This window comes from Vanderwaltozyma polyspora, genomic scaffold, assembly GCF_000150035.1.
Source record: "Vanderwaltozyma polyspora DSM 70294 KpolScaffold312 genomic scaffold, whole genome shotgun sequence".
In the NCBI taxonomy this organism is placed as follows: Eukaryota; Fungi; Ascomycota; class Saccharomycetes; order Saccharomycetales; family Saccharomycetaceae; genus Vanderwaltozyma; species Vanderwaltozyma polyspora.
This window is the reverse complement of record NW_001834559.1, coordinates 1-25,586: the sequence shown is the minus strand read 5'-3', so window position 1 is coordinate 25,586 and position 25,586 is coordinate 1. Positions and strand designations below refer to the sequence as shown.

Here is a 25,586-nt window from a genome sequence, read left to right as displayed (position 1 = left end):
TGATTGTTCTAATTCAGTGTCACCTTCTTCAGATCCTGCAAAGAAATCGATGTCATGATCAACAATATCTAGATCACCTTCAGTGCCAAAAGCCTGGCCATTATCGCCTTCGTAAGCCATAGCCGCCTGTTGGGCTGATTCCATCAATGCAGTCAAACCATTACCAGCATCCTCCTCTTCTTCTAAGTCAGCATCCATATCTAATTCCCCAAGTTCTTGTGCTCTTCTCTTGGCTTCCATCCTTTGTTGTTTAGCTAATTCCTTTTCTTCGAGATCCTTCAACTTCTTGGCTTCAATCTCTTCTAAAATCTTGGCCTTATAAGGAAAACTGGCTGGAATACCAGGGTCCTTCTTGGCTCTAGACTTCCATGTTGGGTCTTTCTTGGCCAATTTTTTTTCTTTTCTATTTTGAGCAGCAGCCTTCTTCTTAATACCTTCCCTCATACGGGTAGAGGTTCTTCTCGAGGTTCTCTTTCTTACTCTCATTATACTTTGGGTATTTTAACCTATTGATATTCTATGTGGTAGCAATCATATAACTTAAAAACACTATGCAGTCAAACAATCATTCTTTATATTAGCTCTTAGATAAACTATTTAGTCTCAAGCTCATCGCATCTCATCGCTTTAAAATTTGGATATTAAAAATTTTCATCTCGAATTTTATTCATGATCTTGAAAGCGCTATCAAATACACTTCAAATATTTAAAGATAATTACTGCCAATGAGAAAACCAGCCAAACAGACAGACTAAATCATGGCTATAATCTTTATATTAACAAGATAACACATCAAGGTTCATTCTGTAATATCAATCGGATACATAAAAATCTTATAAATATTTAAGATAAATTATTGTAGATATAATATAAATGATTTCTCTACTAATCAGTTGACTTCCCATCTTTGTACTTTGAAAAGTCAGCTAATGAAAATGTTGGTCTTAATTTGGTTGGATCAGACGATGTCAAAGATAATGGAGAATTTGAAATATTATTTCCTTTTGAGGCCAAAGGACTTTTACCATGTGGTCTGTTGGATCCAGATCTACTGTGATTGTCGGTATTTAGGTTGAACATACTTTTACTCCTTAGCTTTACATCATTATTAGAATCTAGATTGTAAGAAATGTCTTCTTCTACATTGATACCTTCTTCTAATTTTGAAAGTTTATTGCTCAATTCGTTATAATATTGATGTCTAGACAATTTAAACTTGATTTTTTCAATAAGACCTAGAAATTCCATTTTAATTGATATATCTTTGAAGGTCTGGGATTTGGATAGAACCAAATACCAAACTATGAATATCGTCATGATTATAAAAAAAAATCTCAAAACACCTAAAGAATGGCTACTTCTGTTATCTATCCTCTTTAAACCTCCCATGATAAATTTGCTCCCAAAATTAATGGCACTATTTGAGCTTGGTTCAACTCCGACATTTATACTCTGATCACCTGCAAGAATTGTTCCAGAAGCGTATAGTAGGATTTTACCTAAAGTCCATGATACTTCTCTATTGTTTATTTTATCAGCACTCTGAAATAGAGGATAATTGGCATTAGCTGATGTATCCTTTAATTCGTCAACGTCTATGCGAGGCAACCCAAAACCCTCATACAGAACATTTAGAACCCAGTTTGCTTTGAAACATGAGTCCATTAGAAAGGAATCTGGTATTGAATTGTACATACCATCTTTACTGTTCTTTTTTATTATATCCCAATCTGTATTACAAAATTCCTTTACCTTTGTACTAAATTGATAAAAGTCATATTCGCCGCCTAGTTTGAATACATCATTGGCGGTATACCAATATTCGGATACACCGACAAATTTGTCATTATAATAATCAATCTGTGGAGCATGTACACCATTAAATAAACAAGGGTCATCATTGCAGGGAAGATTCTTCAATAAAAGCGGGTATATTAATTTAGAACATTGTTCATTGTCACCAGACCCAGTGAGAGTAAACTTTTTTCCTTTGAATTCAAATTTTGTTTCTGAGCCTTTTGGCATGCATGGATCTGAGATTTTCCTTGTAACGAAGTCATCGTCATCGTAATCATTTGTATTTTCAGGTAATGAATTAATTAGTTGTGAGAAATATCTCTTTCTTGCCTGATTTGCCCCAAAACCTAACCAAGTACTTACAAAAACATCCCACTGCTGTATATCACCATTGATACTCCTTAGATATACGTTAGATATATCATCTGAATGCTTCTTAACTTGTTCTTTATCACTGGGTGAAAATGCGATTTGTGTAGAAGCCCCACCCATATCCATAAAGCCCAATGTAAAGTGGCTTGGTGAAGAAGCATCGAAATTATTAAAATATCCCGATAAGTAATTTAAACTTAGCCATCCATATAGCCCTTCTGTTTCACCATCTATAACTTGAATTTGTGAATTACAGTCTTCCATTAAGAATCCGGTAGATTGTTTAATACCTTTGCAAATGTTTTGTAAAATCTTTTTTTGCCTATCCACTGGAAGTAATCTCATACCAGCGGTGGCTTGCAAAAACACTGGTGTCTCCTTAAGTTTATCTTTTGGTATATATTTTTCTGCAAACTTTAATAATGGCTTGACATGTTTCGAAAAGGCCTTATCTGGCTTCATTTCGTAAGTTGATAAACCAGGAGTAGTCTTAGATGTCCATTCATCATCTTGATAAATCTGTGGTACAGAGTGTGACAATTTTATTCCACCCTCATTTGCTGTATTGTCTTCATTTGGCACAGATAATGACCATTTGTAAATGTGAATTCTCGATCCAGATGAACCTGCATCAATAACTATACCGTACGAATCCGAATTCTCTAAACTTGACGACATTAGGCACTAAGTATATGATACTTTATATTCATAATATGATATAGATTCAAAGATTAAACCCAAGTATTAAAGTTATCTTGAAGTAGTCTTTTTTTAATATCTTTTTAATTAAACTTTTCTATACTTCTTCTCTTTACATGGTATGCTATGCTGGCCGTTAATTTTTCATTATGCTTGTTTTATTATACATCAAATGTTAAAAAAAAAAGTGCATAAGGAAGAAAGGCAATAATAAATTAATCAAGATTAAATTGATTCAAGAATCGTTTTAACCCAATTATCTGTATATAACTCAACAGAATGGGACTATTTAAGTAAAAGCATTCGAACTTTATAATTGTTTTCTAGTGAAATAATAATCTATGATAACATTATTGTAAGTAAAAAGGAAGTTTCGATATTTAAGCTAACATATAAATATCCTTAAATAGGTATACATATAGAACATTATGAATTTGGGAGATTATTATGATAAATTAAAAATGTTGTAAATTTATCTATTCTAAATTTTTAGCAATTTCTAAGATTTCTGAACTTTCAATTATTTGAACTTTTTGGTCAGAGTTTTCCAAAGCTAAATGTACTCCAACTTTACTTACTTCTTCAGCATAGACAGGATACTTCACCAAAAATTGGCATTTTGATCTGTAGAACATACGACCAACAAATACACCAAAATCATTACCAAACCCTTTATGATGAGAAGTTCTTTCACCTAAAATAGCACCAGGACGTAAAATAATTGTATGATCGAAACCTAACTTAATCATATCTCTCTCTATTTCACCTTTCATTTTCAAATAAGCAATCCAAGAATGTTCATTTGCGCCAGCAGAGCTTACTAGCACAAGAGTTGAACATCCCTTTTCCTTTGCGGCTTTTGCCAACTCAATATTTAAATCATAGTCAATTTTATATTGATTATCTAAACCGCCAGCAGCGGCTCTAGTAGTAGCTAAACCACTAAATAAGTATTTTGTATCGTCTGGAATTAATTCTGACCACTTGGTTGAGTCTTTTTCGACTATTTGATTAGCTTTTGACTCAAAATCTAATTCTCTCCTTGTAATTGTATTTACAGAAGTAAATTTAGCTGCTTTTTCAGCAAATTTTACAAAAAAACTACCACATAAACCTGTTGCACCTAAAACTAATGCACTCATTTCACCTAATTGTTTTTTTTTTTCTAATAAGACAGACACTGAGAGGTGATTTCTATTAACCAAACTAAAATTATAATAAAATGCGATGAACTATTTTGATTCCACTCACAAATAATATATATAATTGAAAAATCAAACCAATAAAAAAAGGAAGAAGATTGATTATTGTAATGTTTCCCAAGTAAAGTTTACAATTCAATCCAATCCAATTCAATCGATAATTCATTTTATCGATATATTTAACATGAAAATAACTTTATTTTTATAATATTACATACAATACAGCCTCCTTCCTTTTTCCTCCCTTTCAAATTTGGACAAATTTACATACTGATTTGAAAAATTCACATTCTGGAATTCTTGAAAAAAAAACTTCTGTTCGAACTAGAAACTAGCTAACATATCATTATGGATAGATTAGTAAGGGCAGTTATGTGATAATTTATGATACCAAGTATTCATATTAGAAATTACTTCCTTTAATAGAACAGATAGAGTTGGTTCTTATATTATAATCTAATATGATTTAATTTACTTTAATTCACTCTTTGGTAAAAACGTAAAAAGTAATGAATATACATAAAACTATAATATCACAAAAACTTAAATAAATCACAATTAATAAATAATTAAAGATGAAATATTGAGAACTGTTGGAATATTCTCCGTTTATCTAATAATTATATATTTTAAATAATTGGAAATTGTTGCTATTAAACCATATATTTAACATAAGAAGAGTAAAATAATATGAAGTAGCACTTACTGCCCGATCTTTGTTTTTATATTCCCATTCAATCTTTCAAATAACAAATAACAACAGTATTAGATTGGAGCCAGCATGTTTGGACTAAAGAAAAGTATTTATCTAACAATGTGTTAATAACAAACAATGCTATAGGCATTGAAAATTCTTCAAAGTCATTAATTTTGACTAATGACAGTAAAGAGGAAATAACTTTAAGAATTGCATCTAATCTCATAAAATTACCACTTCAGTTTTTTTTGAATACTAATCAATACAAAAACTCCACGATTGACCTATCTAGGGGTTATTAGAACACAGTTATGATTATAAACTAAAGCGGTAAAAATTAGCAAGACATATATATATGTGTGTGTGCATGTGGAAAGCAATTATTTTATAAAATAACTCCGATTATTTAATTAGAAGGTACATACATACTCTAAAATATTAGGCACAAGATAAAAAAGTTAATTTATTATCCGAGATAATGTAATAACTAATCAAATTCTATATTACAAATTTCTCTTAAAAAATTTCAATGACGGTCAACTACCAAGTGATTTTGTTTTAATGTCTAACTAATTTTAATCTAGAATCAGCAACCACATTTTCATTCTTGCATCGATTAGAATTATCTCCGACAACATGATTTATATTACAAATTATAAGGATATCATATAAAAGTGTATATAAGATGGCGACACTTATTTATTTCTTTTACTATGATTATCAAACATTCATACAAGCATAATTAAGAAGAAGGAAATTAGAGAGAGTAAGATAAATAGTATAGACAAAAAAACATAAACTAAATTCTTATTTAAACCCTGTTGTCATTTTACCCACTACTTCCCCATTAAGACGGATAGTAACGAACAAAACTCTCATCATTTTTGGTTTCGATACATATTTCTCTCCTTGCAACGATATAAATAACTGCTAACAGTAATTTTTCAATAGTAGCTAATATAATTTAGTAGTCGCTAGCTGCTTGTCTGGAAATAAAAGATGTTATGTGTAGAAAGGTTTCGCAACTTGTTTGCCGAGAAATGATCTCATTCATCCTATTCATTCCAACTCATCCATTATAAACTAAACTGATATTAATTAGCTTTGATGATAATGGTGTTAAAAATAGTCAATTTTATACTTTCCTTCTGTAATTTCTTAAAGAATTGTTATATAGTATAGTAAATGGGTGGTTAAAGGAAGAAAAAAGAACTGGAAAAAAAGAAATAAAAGAGACGTCATATCTCTATAGCGGCTTTAGTCCTACCGTATCAGCTATACAAACTAGGTTTTTTTTTATTGCTTGCCTTTATGAACTATTGATTTATCGTTAAGGCACTGTATAAGTAAGCGCTACATATATCGATATATATCGATGATTTCGAATTGAATTAATCGGTATCTTACTGAAATAACACAGTTCTATAATAAATCTTACTATCACTTAAATCTAAAATATCGAACTTATTACTTTCGGGGAGAATTCTTATATTTTTCCGATGCTGCTTCTGCTGCATTATTCTTCTTATTGAAGTCCTTCCTCAAGAAAAAAATAAAAAAAAGATGAAAATAAAAAACGTTCACTTATCTAATTTTTTTTCATTCTAATTCTTGTTGAAATTTCATAAAAGAACGAAAAAAAAAACGATATTTATATATAAACAAATACATTCTGATATTTATTGCTAAGGATTCTTTTAGATAACTCATTTTCGTATCTTATTTAGATATATTTTTATTAAAGTTGAAAAATATATTCTATATATAAATAATATATACAGGTATAAAGATATTGATTAAATCATGAGTGATAAAGTCTTTCAATTGATTGCTGGTTACCAACAATACGACTGGGGTAAAATTGGTTCTACTTCAGCTGTTGCACAATTTTCTGCCCATTCCGATCCTACTGTTAAAATTAATGAAAATGAACCTTATGCTGAATTATGGATGGGTACTCACCCAAAGGTACCTTCTAAAAGTAAAACTAATCAAAAAACTTTAAATGAATTAATTTCAGAAAAACCAGAAACTATGTTGGGTAATGGTATTATTTCTCAATATAAATCAACAAGTGAAATTCCATTCCTATTTAAGGTTCTTTCTATTAAGAAGGTTTTATCTATTCAAGCACATCCAGATAAGAGTTTAGCTAAAATCTTGCGTGCTCAAGATCCAGCTAATTATCCAGATGACAATCATAAACCAGAAATGGCCATTGCTGTAACAGATTTCGAAGGTTTCTGTGGTTTTAAACCTTTGGAAGAACTTGCTGAAGAATTGAAGACTTTACCAGAATTTTTGGCAATTGTAGGTAAGGAAACCGCTGATAATTTTATTAACAATATTAAACCAAATGTTGAGAATGGTTCACAAGAAGATATTGAAAACAGAAAGTTGTTACAATCTATTTTCAGTAAGGTTATGAATGCCACCGATGCAGAAATCGAAACTCAAGCAAAATTATTGATTGAAAGGGCTCAGAACCATCCAGCTGACTTCGCTCGTAAGGAATTGCCAGAGTTATTAATCAGATTGAATGAACAATTCCCTAATGATGTTGGTTTGTTCTGTGGTGGTTTGATGTTAAATCACTGTACTTTGCAATCTGGTGAAGCAATTTTCTTAAAGGCCAAGGACCCACACGCTTATATTTCTGGTGATATTATCGAATGTATGGCTGCTTCTGATAATGTCGTTAGAGCTGGGTTTACTCCAAAATTTAAGGATGTCAAAAACTTAGTATCCATGTTAACTTACTCTTATGATCCAGTTGAAGACCAAAAAATGAAACCAGAAGAATTCGCAAGGTCATCCGGTTCCGGTAAATCAACTTTGTACAATCCTCCAATTGATGAATTTGCAGTCCTTGAAACTACCTTCACCAACAGTGTTGGTACTAGACACTTTGAAGGCGTTGACGGTCCAAGTATAATCATTACCACAAAGGGTAACGGTTTTATTGTTGGTGATAATGTTAGAATTAAAGCAGAACCAGGTTTCGTCTTCTTTGTTGCTCCAAACACCTCTATTGATTTGGAAACTGACGATTCTTCTTTCACAACCTACAGAGCCTTTTCTGAACCAACAATATAAATGATTAGCCTATAGAAAATATATATTTATATTATAGATGATATCATGGTAACGCTAAATAAACATTGATTAAATTAAAGATTCATAAAAAATAAAACTCCATAACATGATTATTCTGGTATTTGCTGAAGTTCTTGGGTCGGTTAAGGAATAATTACCATTTACCACCTTTAAATATAAATAAATGTAATCGCAGTAAAAATATAATTTAATACTAGCATATACGTTACTTCTCCATTAACATGATTACGTTACAGTTTCTTCCATCTCAACCCACTAAACTTGTTCGGAGATTTTATATTAGACATAGGCTTATTTATTTTTAGTTGTAAAATTATGTTTTATTTTGAAATTTTATTTAAGTTAACAATAAATATGATCTTGGATCACATGACTAGATAATTATTTCTTACGTTATTGTCAAGGCTGCAATTTCTGTTTAACCTTCAATTATCTTGTGTATTTGTGTCAACCTTCGAAAACGTTTAGGATAAAATGATATAATTTTATATACATGAGTTTCATTCCTTTCAATCTTCTAATTTTCTTTTAATTACATTCTTCTTTAGTATATTAACCTGAAATTACGGGTAATTTATCAAAGGTACCTTTTACGCGTAATAATTAGCATATGGAAAAAGCAAAAAATAAATATACGAGTTCCCAAATATAACAATATAATTTAAATGGAAAGCAGACTGGGCTTATATATATTTGGACCTGCCTCAATGATTTAACCAAGGTGAGTACAACATATAAAGCAGATACATTAAGCTGGCCTATACTTCTGTTATTGATTAAAAAAAGTTTGAATGAAATTATATGTGGGAAGAGAACCTAGAGAAATTGTGGTTTCTTCGAATGGCTACAATATCTGCTTTCAAAGGTTCCAAAAAGCCTTTTCAGCAGCATCTCAACAAACTTCACAAACTCCAATAATCACAATAAAGCAAATATCAGATAAAGATCTTATACCTGAGAAATATACGGAAGTCAAAAGCAGAATATTTAATGGTCTTCTTGGCCTTCTATCTGTAGACGGTGAGATATACATTGGTGTGATTTCAGGGATTCAGAAGGTAGGATTCCCGAGATGGAAGTATGAAAATAATAGAATTATACCTATGGAAAGTATATTTAAAGTTTTAGATGTTGATTTTTATAGTTTGGATACTGCAGCCTATGATCATTTAATTTATGAAGTCTCGGAGCAAAATACAGAAAAACTTATCCATGAGCACCCTTGTGGTTCGATTAAAAAACTGTTTAGTGATGGTACATTTTATTACTCTAGAGACTATGATATCTCAAATGAGGTAAAAAATCACAGCCTATTTCATAATTTGGATTATATTATCGAAAATCAAGATTTGAATTTTATTTGGAATAAGACTTTAGTTAGTGAAATTGTAACCTGGAGAAGTAGAATTCCGATTGAACAGAAACAAATATTCGATGGAAGTGAATTCTTAACATTTCTAATACGTGGATTTTGTAAAACCACGATGGTGGAGGACTCTGATTTCTATTCCTCGATAACTGTGATATCTAGAATTTCTACAGAAAATAAACAGGATACTTTTGAGATTGAAGGTATTAAAGAGGATGGAAAAGTATCAAATTTTGTTGAAACTGAAGTGATTGTAACCACGGATAGTTATATATATTCATATACTCAGATAAGCGCCAATGTGCCTTTATTTTGGGAAGTGATTGATAGTCAAATTTTATATGGGAAAAAAATGAGACTTACGAAAGAGATTGAAAATATGCAAGTTGCTTTTGACAGACATTTTGATAATTTAGCTTCAAAATATGGAGTAGTTAGTATTGTCAACCTTGTTAAACCTAGAAGCGAATCTCAAGAAATAATATCGAATGCATACAAGCATTGTGCGGATATAAAGGGTATTAAAATCACTAATGTTCAATTAAGTTCGGATAACCTTGCTAATTCCCCTCACAAATTTTTGTATTTATTGGAACAAGATATTTATGAATTTGGTGCATTTATATATGATAGAACTCGAGGAATATATATTGGGAAGCAGACTGGTGCTTTGCGAATAAGTTCATTTGATTCAGTAAAGAGAACTACTTTAGTTGAGAAGCTAGTGAGTAAAGAAGTATTAGAATTGGCTACAAAAGAGGTCCCAGAGTTTAGACTTGTTAATACATTTATCGATACTCATGATAAATTATGGACAGAAAATTATTATTGGTTGGATAGGATGTACACGAAGAATACAAAAAATTTAGGAAAATTCAGGAAGGTATATTATAAATTATTTAGTTCAAGGGTGAAATTATATGACCCATTGAACTCTTATATTTCGAGATATTTGAGACAAATGAAAGGAACTTTTTCGTGTGAGAAAGAGATTACAATATTTTCAGGAACTTTCAACACAAGTGGTAAGATATCTTCAGACGGCATTGATTCTTGGATATTCCCTAAAAATTCAGGAATTAATGGAACAGCTGATATTTATATCATTGGTTTGGAGGAGGTAGTAGAACTAACACCTGGTCATATGTTATCAACTGATCCCTATGTAAAGCAATACTGGGAGAAAAAAGTGTTGCATCTGATCAATAGTAAATCGAAAGAAAAAAAATATGTTTGTGTGTGGAGTAGTCAACTTGGTGGTGTTCTGCTGCTTTTGTTTATAAGTGAATCTGAATACATGAAGGTTAAACATATTGAGGGTGATGTTAAGAAAACTGGTTTCGGTGGTATGGCATCTAATAAAGGTGCAGCTTCGGTTAGTTTTAAATATTCAGAAACTAGGTTTTGTGTAATTGTATCTCATTTAGCTGCAGGGCTTGATAATGTGGAGCAAAGGCATAGTGATTATAAGACGATTGTTGAAAACATAAGATTTTCTAAAGGCTTAAGAATAAAAGATCACGATGCGATTATATGGATGGGTGACTTTAACTACAGGATATTAATGTCAAATGAAGAGGTAAGAAAACTAATTACTGCTAAGGAATTTGCAAAGTTGTTCGAAAGGGACCAACTAAACCAGCAAATGATTGCTGGTGCTTCTTTCCCTTATTATCACGAGATGGAAATAAAATTTCCTCCAACCTATAAATTTAATCCAGGAACGAAAGTTTATGATACAAGTGAGAAAATGAGAATTCCTGCTTGGACAGATCGTATATTAAGTAGGGGAGAAGTACTAAATCAGCTGAGTTATGGTTGTGCGGAGGACATTATTTACTCTGATCATAGACCAGTGTATGCAACTTTTAATGCTAAGGTTACAGTTGTTGATGAACAAAAGAAATCAATTATATCTAAGGAAGTTTATGACACAATTACTAAAAAATTAGTTAGTTTGAATGAAGAGGAGAAATTAACATTGCTAAGTGAAGGATCATTAGTTCTTGATGATATTGATAGTCAGTTACTCCAGCCAAAACATACTGTGACATCTAATTCGCTTCTTGATGCAAAAAGAGGGATGAAGTTACCACCCCCAAGTTCTGATTTGAAGAAATGGTGGATTGGAAATGGTAAGCAAGCAAAAGTTATTTTGGACGTTGATGCAAATACAGTGATTTTAAACCCTAATAGGAGTTCTAATCCATTTGTTAAAGATGACAGTAACTCTCTATTTATACCTAGATGAACAAGAATCGATGATACTGAGACGAGGCTTATATATGTAAATATATATATAAATATAATAACGGTTAATAAAAATACAAGAGGTCATATATTTTTTGAGTACTCAAACTTAAACAATTTGTTAAAAGTTTGCCATCTTCTGAGACAATTGTCTCTCCTGTTTGATTAAATGTGCAAGTTAGCCAACCCAGTAAGCAGTTGACTACTAATATATTTTGATCTCTTGGTTTCTCCCCATTAGCTAGACGAAGTTCCTCGCTTTTCATATTAGTGCGAGATTCAGCTATGGAAAGATTTCAGATTGAAAAATTTAAATATAATGGGAATAATAAATACAGAAGGAAGCAAAATGTAGTTTAAGCTAAAGAATAAAAGGTAGATTCTTCCCTTATTGGGCAATTGTACATTATAATACCCAAGATTAATTATACATAGATTCTGCATTCAATGTTAAATATATTAGGAATTCTATTATTTGGACTTTCATTTATAGTGAATGCCTTATCTATACATCCTTTAAAGACCTTGGTGCTATATGATGAAAGGTTAACAGAATTGAATGAGTATTCAAGATTTTTTAAATCTTTGAAAGATCGTTCTTATGAATTACTATATCAAGAAATTGGCAATGATACAGAATCAATTCCTTTATTCGATAAAGAAGATAGATTGTACGACAATTTGGTTGTTTTCCCAGTTAAGGGGAAGCACTTAAACAAATTAATTCCTGTGAAGAGTTTCTTACAATTTTATGAAAATGGAGGTGACATTTTAACTGTAACCAATCCAGATGCTGTCACTGATTCTGTCCGTTTCTTTCTCAATGAATTAGGGGTTTATCCAAGTCCTAAAGATTACGTTTTGACAGATTATTTTGAAGATATCCCAGAAAAAGTATCAGTATCATCTGAAAACTTACTTTCAAATCGTGTATACTCTGTTTAAGAGAAGAAGCATTTTGTATTCAAAACAGTGGTGCTGCGTTATTGGATAATAGAGAACAAATAGTGCCAATTTTGAAAGCACCAAGAAGAACATCTGCTGAATTAAAGAATAAAGAATCTTGGACTGTTGGCTCACAAGGGTTTTTGGTTGCTGGTTTCCAAAACTTAGTAAATGCTCGAAGTGTTTGGGTAGGTAGCCAAGATTTTTTCAAGAACCACTATTACAACACCAATGGTGAATTTATTGAAGAATTAACCAAATGGAATTTCAGGGAAAAGGGCGTCATTAAAAGTTCTGGTGCCACTCATACGCACTCTGATGGTACAAGCTATAGTTCTTTGCCATATAAAATTAAGGATACAGTAATTTATGAGATTGGTTTGTCTGAGTGGACAGGTGAGAAATGGGTACCATTCATTGCAAATGATATTCAGTTTGAATTGAGCATGGTTGATCCATACTATAGATTAACTTTGCAACAGGCACATAAGGACGAAACAACTCAGTATTACACATCTGGTGAGTTCAAGCTACCAGACCACCATGGTGTTTTTACATTTTCCACAAACTATAAAAGAGAGGGTTTGACTTTTGTATCTGAATCCGATGTCAAGGCAATTCGTCATCTTGCAAATGATGAATATCCAAGAAGTTGGGAAATTACTAACGCCTGGGTATATATAAGTTCCATTTACGGAATAATTGGAACATGGGTGATTTTTGTTATATTTTTTGTTGTTTCATCAAAAAGACATGTCTCTGTCGAAAAGAAAAATAATTAAATAAAATAAGTACAATATACACTTAAACATATAATAGTTGATTTTCGTTAATGCATTAATTATATTAATTTTTTAGTTTTATTTGCCAAAAATTTATTTTTATCATTTTCAAGCAAAACATTAAATGTGGTGCTTCCCCCCCCTCCCCATTTTGCTGTCAAAGTAAATTAAAAATAGAAATAAACAAGCTAAAAAGTTTCGAAGGTTTATTCTATAAAGAGATAGATTAGTTATCAAATTAATTATACGAGAAAGAATATTTCTATTCAGACAGAAAATCTCATGATCTTGAAGGGATATTTTGATCTGTTATGTTTTTAATTATAGTTTGAAATATTTGGTATAGTGAGGCGTTAATATATAAATTTAACAATGTTTCATTTGATTTATCCTGGGTTTCGATCATCTCTACAAATTTTGGATCAATTGGCACATTCCCCAAATATGGTACATCGAACTCCTCTGCCAATTTTTTCCCACCTCCACTAGAGAAAATGTTTGTACATTCAGCACAATATGGACAAATAAAACCAGACATATTTTCAACAATACCCAAGATTTTAAAATTAACCTTTTTACAAAAATTTATTTCCTTTTTGACATCTGCAGTGGATATTCCCTGTGGTGTTGTAACAATGATTGCACCATCAGGATTTGACCATCGGAGTTGTTCTGCGATGGATATATGTTCATCAGAAGTGCCAGGTGGGGTGTCAATCAGTAAATAATCCAATTGCCCCCATTTTACATCACTCATGAATTGTTTTATCATAGCAGTTTTCTTAGGACCTCTCCAAACAACACTATCTCCTCGGCTATTCAAAAGAAACCCAAGTGATATAAGACTCAAGGAACCTTCACTTCCAACATCTACTGGCACCGGTATCCAGCCTTCCTCTGATTGATAGATTGATTTATCTTCAATACCAAACATACGAGGTAAAGAAGGTCCAGTCAAATCAATGTCCAGGACACCAACTTTGAAGCCTTGTGCACATAACGTTAATGCAGTTTGAGTGGTAACTGAACTCTTACCTACACCACCTTTACCAGACAGAATTAAAATAATATGCTTAATTTGAGCAAGAGTTCTTGTAATTTCATCATCGGAGTTAGTCTTCTCCATCTTATTCAATTTCCAATTGACTTCTACTTTGAATCCAACCAATACAACTTAATAAGATTCTATAAGAATCTTACTGCAAAAAATATATATTATCTGTATTTACAAGAAAAATCAACATCCTTTGATTATCAATTAAATACATTTATCATCTTAGTTAAATATCTTACTTCATCATCGCTATTGTATCTCTTATTTCTCTCTTTTTCATTAGTTACCTGTGGTGATGGACGGGGAAGGGCTGGGAGATATCAAGCAGTCGTTATTCATGACTATATTTTCTAAATCAAACTTTAAATTCGAAAAAGGTTAATTAGATAGTGTAATAAAAACCAGTTTCGAATTGTTGTGATGACTTTATCTCAAAAGTTTTCGAGATGTATTAAAGATTGCTCAATCCAATAAAGGAAACTAGGTGTTTGGGATTATTTTAATTTAATTGTATTTATGGACAAATACATAACAGGGAGGCAATTATTACGATGAATAACAGGTATGTGCGTATAAATTAAAAACTGAAAAAAATAACAACATCTAAATGATAGATAAAACGGAAAATGCTAATAATAGTAATAAATAGCTTAATAAATATTAAATTCTCGATATTTATTCCAAATAAAATCAAATTTTTCCTATCTTTTTTTTCAGTTTTAAAATAATAAACAAACAACATCAAAAGTGTTTTCATTGATTTATATCCTTATACTAACGTAATTTTTACTTAGATATAACAATTCCAATTTACATCAGCGTGACAGCAATAGATCACAATTATTTGGTCCTGATGTTGATAGTTCAGATGGTTTGAAATCTCCATATGAAACCACAAAATTGGATTATTCACAGAGTACTCTTGCTCAACTAGAATCACAAAGTGAAGAGAACATGGGTGTAATGGGTGAAAAGATAAAAGCATTAAAGGCGTTATCTATGAAAATGGGAGATGAAATAAGAGGTAGTAATAAAAATCTTGACAATTTAGAAGACACATTTGGCAATGCTTCAGCTAAATTAAAAAATACGTTTGATAGTATGATGGTCATGGCCAAAAATTCAAGGATTAGTATTAAAACTTGGTTAATTATCTTTTTCATTGTCATTCTATTATTTTTTTGGGTATGGATAACATAATTTTTCAAACTCATCGAAACTAAGAATCAATTCTCCAAATATAACATACTTCTTATTAAATTTGTATGCTGCATTAATAGACTTCCTATTTCTAAACATTTACCCCAAATAGCGATTCGAAAGACCTCATTTCATATAATCTTATATATTTGAAAATTCAATGAGTGAAACTTTTGATTATAGAAAATATGTATTTTAACTCCATATTTAAATGAACACTAATCAGTCTCTAAAACTAGCCTTGTTTCCTAAAATCCCTTCTGAGTTTCTTTGTGAAGCCCTGGTTATATTATGTAATCTTCTGAGAAATTTATGCTTGTTCTTTATCCAGATAAGAATTACAAATAGAACAAAAAATAAAGCAAAAATAATATTAATCAAACTTCCTTGACTGATTTTATTCAAATGAGCAAAATCAAATGTATTTAATTTCTTAATTGAAGGATGAAACTCATAATGAGGGAACCCTGAAGCAGCTTTAAAGGTTTCACGTAAAACATAAGGCGAGTTACTTTTCAGACGAGCCCCATAGATATCATCAACAAAAATATCTCCAGACTTTCTCTCAATTAAGATCACATCTCCAACATTAAAATCCATCGTTTGAGAGTCAATTCCTATTGAACTCAAAAATGTAGAGCCTTTTGATATATCATATGTTGCAAGTAGCATTTCTAACTCAGACTTATATTGAATTTGCTTAGTCATTTCATCATGGATGGATTTTGGAGGTAAATTCTTAGCACGTAAACGCATAATGTTATCTGATTTTATTTTCCTTTTCATATTCAACATATCTATTGAATAATTCATTCTTGCATATTCAAAATCATAAAAAGATATCAACATATTATCGAGATATTTTTTACTTTCAGCTTTTAATTCCTCACTCGATGTGTCAATAATTTGTATTGACAGAATGTTATAATCATTAATGTCCTTATTAATTATTTTATTAAAATTGGAGTCAGACACTTTACTAACAAATGGTAAAGAATATGTTTCAATCCAATCAATTACCTTATCTTCATTTCTTGATTCCATTGTAGTTGGTGCAGAAAAAACGTAAGGAAGAGAAGATCCATCTTTGAATATGAAAAATGTAGGTTGTTGGGTCATTACACTTAAGGCATGATATTCTTCATTTGGTGTTTTTTCTGGTTCAGTTGAATTATAGTTAATCGACTTATAAAAACTGTCATACGTAGAATCAACCAATGGAAATAAATTGGAATTAGTTTTATATAGATAGATGTTATCAATTGAAGACAAAGGTTCTAGGATGTACTCCAGTATATTCATATCCTCTTCGAAGCTAGTGTCTTTATCGTAGGAATACACCAAATATATTTTATTGCGAGTCTCAGGATCTATAAAATTAGCATCTCTTAAGACCATTTTCTCTATGTCATCAAATGTGACGTCCTGGAATTGACTATTTGAATATAGTCTTGTTGCAAAATCTACGTAATCATCTACAACCGTATTCATAGTTTTAGTATAAAAGAAAATATTATTTGTTCTTTTATTTGGAAGTATTAATGCAACTTTTGGGTATATATTTGTATCAGTATTTGGTTTAATCATGCTATCTACACCAATTTTTGAACATAATGTAGGTGTATCAACGCAATTGACATGTCCTGCTTGAATGCCGTTTAATGATATTCTCTTAGATATATCCTCCCAAGCTGTTACAAAAGGTTCACAGTTACCATCTTGATTACTATATTTTATCAATCCTCCATTACTCATACATTGATCATTTGGCCAAAATGATACAATGTGAGGTATTGACGAATTCCCAGCTAATATTGATACAATTTCGGAGGATTTCAATAGTCCACTTTTTTCAGATAGATCCAAATTATCATTTAATTTACTTGAGGAATAGCTTAATGACTCATTTCTAGCAAATTCTATTAAATTGTCGACTGTTCTTCTTTTATCTTTAGGAAATTCCTTTAAAAATCCTTCTGAATTATATAATTTAATACTGGGATAAGCTCTAATTTTCTCTCTGTGACAAAGATCTCCACTTTCAATACAATTCACTTGAGAAAACTTGATTTTTAATTTTTTGCTTTCTTCTCTAAACTTATACCAAGTTTCATTCCAAACTGGTTGTAAATGCTTGCAGTGTGAGCAGTATGGACTATAGAAGTCTATTATATGTAATCCACTCAACAATTCATCATCGAAGTTAGCAGTTGTTAGAGGATCGGGGAACGTTTCATCAATTTCATTTAGTATGACTTCTGAAGCAACCGCTATTCTAATATTTACAAATATCTGACATATTATAAGTAATAACGAAAAAAGCAGCATAATATTATTCTATACCTTGTTTTCAGGTAATGAAATTTAGTTGGTTTAAATTATAGCTATTTTTCTTTCTTCACATTTATAAGATTTGTATAATTAGAAAGAGCATATCTCAATTTGAATTTTATTCTATTTGAATTTTACTAGATCAATCTATATATAGTAAAAGTTGGAACTCATCTCCATTCAATATTTTTGAAGAAGTGCTTGCTTGCTTAGTTAACGAAAAAAGATGAATAACGTGACCTGTGATTAACCATATTTATTATAAGACACTAAATTTATAAATACTGGCAGTATAAAATGGAGATAATGATGATATTTATTCTTCAGGTGTGCAGATAAAATAGAAAGCTCTTAGGAAATGTATTTTTGTGTAAAATGTTTCAGTTTCACATACAATTCGTTTTAAACAGGCAACCAACATTGATTCTATTTAATTGTAAAATATCGATAAAAAGATATTCCAATATTCTTACAATAAGCACAGATTTATGCTAACTTGAGAACAAATATTACTTAGACTTATAAATATATTCATTATGAGTTTTGATAAAACTTTTAATGTTTTAGATTTGAATTGAAATCGATTTCAAAGAAGTTACATAATTGAAGGATTTTATAATAGGGCATACTACATTTGGTAGCGACATCAACTAGAAATTACGTAAAATACAAATAATGTAACTGGTTTAATCCAACGAGATGTTATCTGTAATTATAACAAGAAGGGATTAAATAAATACTTTATGATATGAACATGGACTAGAAGTGTTTGGAATATATAAATATAAATAGATATAATTAGATGTAGGAATATGATCGATTATGAAATAAAATACTACAATTTATCCTTAATTTTAAAAACTTCACCTTGGCTCTTCTCCTAAATTGCTTAACAAATTTCGTACATATTCGAAACTTACTAGAGTAATCGCAGATGCCGGTACTGTTCGAATTAAATTAGCAGAAAAACCAGAATAAAATCCTTTAAAACCTTCTTGCGCATAAGTTTTTTTTATCAACGGTATAATCTTATGTTGTACCGAAGAAGGCAAATCTGATTTTAATTGCATTCTTGTTCTTAATATTTCATGGGGATATGTAATTACAGATGCAATCATTTTTGATATGCATGAGGCCAAAATAAGTCTATTCAAATTAATTGAATATTCAATTCTGTGTAATTGATGATTCTTATTATTGCCATTTATGAAATCTAAGTTTGTATCAGTATTGGTAATTGTTTTATAGTTAAACATAACCTTCAGTTTTTCGAATACAGGAAAATGTATAGCTACATGGAACAAACCTATGAAAGACGGTACCAGACCTGAATATAATGCCTTTACACCTTCTTGGGTGTATATTTTTTTGAATGCGTCAAATGTTCCCTTATAATGAGTTGAATTTTTAGTGATATCAGTTTGTAGCATTAATCTCGTTTTGATCACCCATATTGGATTTGTTATAATGGTAGATATAGCGCCAGCTGTAATTGCTGAACATGAATGCGATACAAAATCTGATTTATGAAATATTTGTGGATATGAAGTTTTACAAAACTCATAAACTGAAAAATATATCATCCAAGTAGGTAAATAACCCATTAATATTGGAACCAAACCTTTATATAAACCTTTAGGGCCTTCATCCCTTACTATAGTAGAAAGTGTTCCATATAGACCTCTATAATATTTATTTTCTCCCCTTGATTGCAAACCTTGGGCTTGCAAACGAGTTTTAGCTACATCTAATGGACATACAATTACTCCAGAAACAAATCCAGCTAATGCACCAGACATTGCTGTAATTTGTGTTTCACTTAATTTTAAACCAAATATTGAATACTCTTCATAATTATTTGTAATTGGAATATATGTAACCTTTTTTTTTTTATTATTAAAATTGATTTTTTTGATCGGTTCTATAATATCAGATGATGCTAAAGGATAAGTTGCATCTGGACATAATAACTCATTTTGTTTGTTATTAATTAATTCATTTGTATTTTTAACATTTGACCGATTTTGATTTTCATCAGTTTCCATTATAATTTGACCAATCTATTTTCAGCAGCCGACAATAATTCAATCAACGAATCAGAATATTAAATAGATTCAATAAAAAAAGAATAAATATATCAATTTTTATCAATCAGCAATTAACCTTCCTTCTATACCTTGACTCCCAATCTTGATCAATATTTGTGTGATGATGATTAATAGATATATTTAGTCGGTGAGGGTTAAAATATTAAATCTATAATTCTTTTGTTGGAATTAATTGTACAGAACCGAAATAACAAAACCGAACAGAACCAACCAAAACAAAAGATTATAACAATACGCTAACTCACACACTCGCACAGACACGCTCTCTTGCTTTCACAACTATTCTTAACTTACTGTTAATATCAATTCCAATATCAATCACGCTGTTTTAAACCAAAAGATGCTAACGATACTCTGGTAGAGCCAATATAAATATATATATATATATATTTATATATAAGTTAACAATTGCGTATATAAATGTTAATATATCACTATACCATATACTAATATTAGCAAGATCCAGTTAATTAATAACCTAAACCTTTACTATAATCAAAAATGTTAGACTTCCTAATTTCGAAATAATGTAAAAAGAAGAGAGGGGCTCCTTGCAATAACAAACTTCCTTACAATCAAAAACGATATCAACAATCGATATTTCGAAATTTAAAAATAAAAATCGCTATAAGGAAAAAATAAATTGAAGTAGAGTTCAATAGTACAAAGAATACAGACACTTCAACTAACAGTAACGTTCCAAAATCAGATGTACCAATTAGTGGATAGTATTATTCGTTTTAATATCGATAAAGTTTTTAAAATGGGTTATCTTGTTCAGGGCTAATACTTAATACACAAATATAGTTGGTACGTTCTAGTTCTACTTTTCAAAGTTCCTTGACCTTCTAATACTTAGTACCCGTATTTTAATGTATTTCAACTTACTTTAAGGTATTCTAAAATATACAAACGGATTCTTGCATGTATTGCATATCGTATTGTAATAGGTTTTATTCAATCGTATCATAATGAATGTGTCGGCCTATAATATATATTTTAATAAAACGGTGCTCACTTAATTAAACAAACGATAAATGAGACATGCAAGGAATGTTGTTGTGACTTCAAATGGAATCGAAACCAAGTATTGAAAGTCTATTCCGTATGATAAATTTAGTTGAATACCTCATGCTTAAAAAGAAGTCTTGGAGAGAACCTCTTAATTTTATCTCTAGGATAGAATCTGTATCCAATTGTTACATAATGATTATTTAAATATGCCACAGATAAAATGAATTTATAATTAGAGCAACTCAAGTAAATGTACGTCTTATTTTAATATATTATAATGATTGGTTTGTTTCTTTATAGAGATGTCTTGGATGAGAGGTAATAATTCATCTTAAATGCAGATTAAGTTCCCTTTAAAATAGTTATGGGCGATTGTTTAAGTAATACGTAAATGACAGTGGTTGGAATAGAGATACATTAAAATCATCATTAATTTTTTAGTCAATAAATATATGCTGCACAGGCAAAACAATAATATATTATTATTAAAAAAATATCGTAATAAAAAATTGCAGTTTGAAAATAGTATATTTATTTATATCGAATTTCATTATGTAATTCATTTATGCTTAATTTTATAAAGTTACAATATTTATGATTATATACATATATAAGTCAATAATTGAGATTCAGATACATATTCAAAGCTAAGTTTGAATTTGAATTTGAATTTCCATTTCAATGCATAATAATTTTTAGTTTGGATGTCTTAAATAAAAAAAAATAAAGAATATAGAAATTGAAAACGTAATAGAAGTGCAAGAATTCGCACAACCACCAACAACAAAAATAAATGTAATATCATAAAATATCGAGAATGCATTTTAATAACCGCCAAATTAAATAGTACCTAGTTCATATTATTAGACAAGTCCCTATACCTTGGTTCTTCTTTAATTACAGGACTGTCGTTACTCATAATATGATTATTCCTATCTGTAGATTGATATTGACCACTGCTTAATGTGGAAGTACTATGTTGTGGCCCTGAATGAATCGGTGGCATATAAGGATAATGGTGTCCTCCACTTTCTTCCTTACTATTCCCTAAAAAATGTGAATTTCCGCTATATTTAATAGAAGGAATCTGATTATTAAAACTAGCCGGTTGTTGAAATCCATGTGGTATATTTGATAACTGAGATGGTTGTTCAATCACATTTTGATTTATTCTGTAACCACTATTTCTTGCCTTGGCATTCACTTTTTCGTTTTCTATACAATTTTGACATGCACAGTGAGGTGGATGTTCATCAATTTGATGAGGATATGCAGCTTGACCAACTGTTTCAATTTCATTACTCCGAAATCTATTTTGGGGTAAATTATTCATATGCGAATATTTCATTGATAAATGATAATTGTGATCATCAGTATGTGATGAAATATTAGGTAATAATAATTGTTGCTGTTGCTGCTGTTGCTGTTGCTGTTGCTGCTGTTGCTGTTGCTGTTGCTGTTGCTGCTGTTGATCTAAAGTTGCATAACCAATGATGTTTCTGTTATTTACATTGGCGGTGCCAACATGCTCAATTGCGCCGTTTCCATAATTTTGATATCCTTGATATTGCTGCGCCAAGCTATTACTCTCAGCATTATTATTGAATGAAGGATTATTTTGATAATACTGAGAGTTATTCAAAAATGTTGAAGATTGGCGTGGCTGAACCATGTTTGTAAGATATGGAATATTATGATTCGAGTTAGTAGGTCTAATTGTTGAAGAATTAACCGAAAGGAGATTTGGCAAATGTGGCAAATGTTGTTGTGAGTAATTGGCGCTTCCAACTTCGTTATTATTATAATACATATAGCGGCCAGTTGCATAACCTTGATTATGTTCATTGTTTAATGTCACCTGGCCTAAATCTTCATTTAAGCTACCGCCTCTTACGCTCATTGGCGAGGGATTCGAAATGGCACTCGGTATTCTATACAATTCAGTAGAAGAGTAATTTGAATTATAATATTGTGAGTTATTGTTGGCCACTATATTCGCACCCATATCAGTTTTTTTATTAAAATCATTAGTATTATATGCAAAATTTTTATATTCCATGGTATTTGTGTTGATACGATTATTGTTCGGACTAGGCACGTTTGGATTATTATGAATAGTACCATTGTATGATGGATTTTGATTATGAATAGTGCTATGATTATGACTATTATGCTTATGCTGATGAGTATTGTTAAGATGAGAGTTATTCATACTCAGTGAGTGAATTGAAGTCATCTCAGAATAGCTATTAAATGCAGAATTCGAGTTTCCATATTGATTCATTAATGAAGAAGAAGAAGATGCAGAGTAGATCGAAGCCTGATCACTAAATGACTTATTTAAATCGCTTTTTGATAGGGATAACTTACCATTACCCAATGTCGTTGCTTCCATTGCTTGAATTAATTCATTTGAAGGTTTAATTGATTTAAACATTGGTGATTCTTTGACAGAAAGCAATCTACCATTCTTTATGTCATCATTTAAGTAATATGATACAATATGGATGGTATGTTCTGAATTTAATAAACTTGAATTGTAAAGTTTTACAGAGATCGTTTTTTTAACAAATCCTGTATATTTATATAAGAATTCACTTTTTGAAGTGACATATTCATCTTCGCTATGTATATCATCTTTAGAAGATTTTCTTGACATTGTATTATTAATGCTGTCATTTGTAGTATTACTATTAGTCGAGGAAGAAGAAGAAGACATTGACATTGGCTTATTTTTAGCAACTTTATTTAATTCCCTATAAATAAGGAATTTACCTAAAATTCTCGAAGGCGACCATGATATTCCATCAGTCCATCTTTTAATGCCAGAAATTTCTTCAATAAAAATGAAAACATTTCCTGATACAATTAATTTTGGTCTTTCAATTTCATAAGGTCTTCTCGGAATATGGTTTAATAAACCTTGTAAGGTGGCTTGAATAAGTAACAAAGCATCAATTTCATCTTCGATATATCCTTTAAAAGTCGGTACAATTTCCATTTATTTGAGTCGCTTTTAAAATGTATTCTTTATATTGTTATACTTGTTATTATTCGTCACAATTTTTTTTTTTTATTTAAGTCGAATCTTCAATAAAGATTTTGCTCTTCTTCTTTTATTTTCTTTTTCTTAATAATCTAATGAGAAGTTATGAATAACAATTTAGGTTAATCTGGAAAATAAAATAAAATAAATAAAATTTGATATCAGAAAGAGTTTATAAGACATAAAAAAATATAGGTATATTCATATATTTGTTTTAAGGATAATATTTTTTCCAAATTAAATAGAAAATTGTACTGAGTGTAATATAATATAAATTTTTTTAGTGTCCTTTCACTTTTTCTTCAAACCTACAATTTTTTCCTAAAAAAAATTGTTATTACAGACGCAATTGATAAAAGATATAATTTTGGTATCTCTTACTTATACTTATTCTTATTCTTATTCTTAATATTGTTCTTGTTGTAGTTTTTATTTATCAAATAAAAAAATAATAGAGTTTGGAATTAAAGACAAAAAGATAAAATACAAATTTTTTTAACCAATTCGAAACTTTTTAATATTAACAAAATATAATAATAAATTTTTTTTATTTCTTTCTTTCTCTCTTCGATATTATTAGTTCTTCTTTAATTCTAAAGTATTATTATATAATTCAAAGAAATAAGAAGAACGAAGGAAAAAAAAAAATATTCAATCAATGACAAAACTTGATTAAATAACAAAAAGAATGTAAAAATATAGCAACAAATAAACTACAAACACTGAAAAAATCCCCAAAAACCAAACGGGGAAAAATAATTTAATTTCAAAATATTTTTGTTGATAATAATAATACATAAATATATTAAATTTAACTGAATTAAATTAAAATTAAAATAAATTCAATTCAATTCAATAAATTTTTTTCTGTGATGTGCTATCCTGTGCCTATAAGATTCAGCTTAAATAAAAAAAATAGACAAAGAAGACAAAATAGCTAAAGGACAGAGAACTATTACTTGTAAACATACCATACACAGACAGAGACACACACTTCACACTAAATAAAAATATATACAATATTTTATTTCTTTCTTCTGAACAAATTCACAGGTCAGATAAAATGCGATGATATGGAAAACAAACAAACTTTGAAGTAGTTGTAATTAGTGAGGGAGAGATAGAGACAGAGACACAGACAAAAACACTTGCACTTACAGTTACACTTACACCTGCACTTAACGTTAACGCTAACACAAATGATATAGAACAGGAATAAGTTTTATAACACGACAACAACAATAATAGTAAAATATAAAAAACTGTAGAAGAATAATAGGTAAAACGAATGTAGATGTAGATACAGATACAGATGGAAATGTAAATGTAATGAAAAGTGCTTTTTTCAATTGTGAAATTTGTTACCAGAAAAAAAAAAGACAGCTACAGCTATCACTGGTGGTACTACCTGAATGAAACACTATATGAATCTTAGGTACAACAGAATAAACGACTCTTCTAACTAAGGAATATTATTAGAACAACCGTAGAAATAAGCTATAACTTAATTAAAAAAGAGAAAGAAAAATACCAGTGGAAAAAGGTTTCTAACCAAACCAGAAGGGGACCAAATTGTAAATTTGTAAAAACTAAAACTAAACAA

General features: G+C 30.1%; 10 protein-coding genes and 1 further gene across 10 annotated transcripts, besides 2 other annotated features; 4 read left to right on the top strand and 7 right to left on the bottom strand.

The window, feature by feature from the left end:
* On the bottom strand, window positions 1–486 carry Kpol_312p11 (uncharacterized protein; the record flags this gene model as incomplete). The annotated part of the gene is made up of 1 exon (XM_001642580.1): window positions 1–486. A coding segment is annotated over one exon (486 nt), but the record flags the coding sequence as incomplete, so codon positions are not given.
* A 399-nt stretch (window positions 487–885) lies between these two features.
* Window positions 886–2,847, bottom strand: YND1 (apyrase; the record flags this gene model as incomplete). The annotated part of the gene is made up of 1 exon (XM_001642579.1): window positions 886–2,847. The coding sequence occupies one exon, from the start codon at window positions 2,845–2,847 to the stop codon at window positions 886–888; it is 1,962 nt and encodes a 653-aa protein (XP_001642629.1).
* Window positions 2,848–3,344: 497 nt separating this feature from the next.
* On the bottom strand, window positions 3,345–4,010 carry FMP52 (Fmp52p; the record flags this gene model as incomplete). The annotated part of the gene is made up of 1 exon (XM_001642578.1): window positions 3,345–4,010. The coding sequence occupies one exon, from the start codon at window positions 4,008–4,010 to the stop codon at window positions 3,345–3,347; it is 666 nt and encodes a 221-aa protein (XP_001642628.1).
* A 2,560-nt stretch (window positions 4,011–6,570) lies between these two features.
* Window positions 6,571–7,863, top strand: PMI40 (mannose-6-phosphate isomerase PMI40; the record flags this gene model as incomplete). Its single annotated transcript, XM_001642577.1, has 1 exon — window positions 6,571–7,863. The coding sequence occupies one exon, from the start codon at window positions 6,571–6,573 to the stop codon at window positions 7,861–7,863; it is 1,293 nt and encodes a 430-aa protein (XP_001642627.1).
* Window positions 7,864–8,675: 812 nt separating this feature from the next.
* INP51 (phosphoinositide 5-phosphatase INP51) lies at window positions 8,676–11,504 on the top strand (the record flags this gene model as incomplete). The annotated part of the gene is made up of 1 exon (XM_001642576.1): window positions 8,676–11,504. The coding sequence occupies one exon, from the start codon at window positions 8,676–8,678 to the stop codon at window positions 11,502–11,504; it is 2,829 nt and encodes a 942-aa protein (XP_001642626.1).
* Window positions 11,505–11,950: 446 nt separating this feature from the next.
* Window positions 11,951–12,445: a sequence feature (similar to hypothetical protein; correction of possible frameshift sequencing error~similar to Saccharomyces cerevisiae WBP1 (YEL002C)).
* On the top strand, window positions 11,951–13,230 carry Kpol_312p6 (the record flags this gene model as incomplete).
* Window positions 12,448–13,230: a sequence feature (similar to hypothetical protein; correction of possible frameshift sequencing error~similar to Saccharomyces cerevisiae WBP1 (YEL002C)).
* A 280-nt stretch (window positions 13,231–13,510) lies between these two features.
* On the bottom strand, window positions 13,511–14,356 carry CFD1 (iron-sulfur cluster assembly protein CFD1; the record flags this gene model as incomplete). The annotated part of the gene is made up of 1 exon (XM_001642575.1): window positions 13,511–14,356. The coding sequence occupies one exon, from the start codon at window positions 14,354–14,356 to the stop codon at window positions 13,511–13,513; it is 846 nt and encodes a 281-aa protein (XP_001642625.1).
* Window positions 14,357–14,835: 479 nt separating this feature from the next.
* Window positions 14,836–15,484, top strand: BET1 (Bet1p; the record flags this gene model as incomplete). Its single annotated transcript, XM_001642574.1, has 2 exons — window positions 14,836–14,846; window positions 15,079–15,484. 2 exons carry the CDS (start codon window positions 14,836–14,838, stop codon window positions 15,482–15,484), a joined length of 417 nt encoding a protein of 138 aa, XP_001642624.1.
* Window positions 15,485–15,706: 222 nt separating this feature from the next.
* On the bottom strand, window positions 15,707–17,812 carry Kpol_312p3 (uncharacterized protein; the record flags this gene model as incomplete). The annotated part of the gene is made up of 1 exon (XM_001642573.1): window positions 15,707–17,812. The coding sequence occupies one exon, from the start codon at window positions 17,810–17,812 to the stop codon at window positions 15,707–15,709; it is 2,106 nt and encodes a 701-aa protein (XP_001642623.1).
* Window positions 17,813–18,678: 866 nt separating this feature from the next.
* YIA6 (NAD+ transporter) lies at window positions 18,679–19,860 on the bottom strand (the record flags this gene model as incomplete). The annotated part of the gene is made up of 1 exon (XM_001642572.1): window positions 18,679–19,860. The coding sequence occupies one exon, from the start codon at window positions 19,858–19,860 to the stop codon at window positions 18,679–18,681; it is 1,182 nt and encodes a 393-aa protein (XP_001642622.1).
* Window positions 19,861–21,787: 1,927 nt separating this feature from the next.
* Window positions 21,788–23,938, bottom strand: MIT1 (Mit1p; the record flags this gene model as incomplete). Its single annotated transcript, XM_001642571.1, has 1 exon — window positions 21,788–23,938. The coding sequence occupies one exon, from the start codon at window positions 23,936–23,938 to the stop codon at window positions 21,788–21,790; it is 2,151 nt and encodes a 716-aa protein (XP_001642621.1).
* Window positions 23,939–25,586: the final 1,648 nt, after the last annotated feature.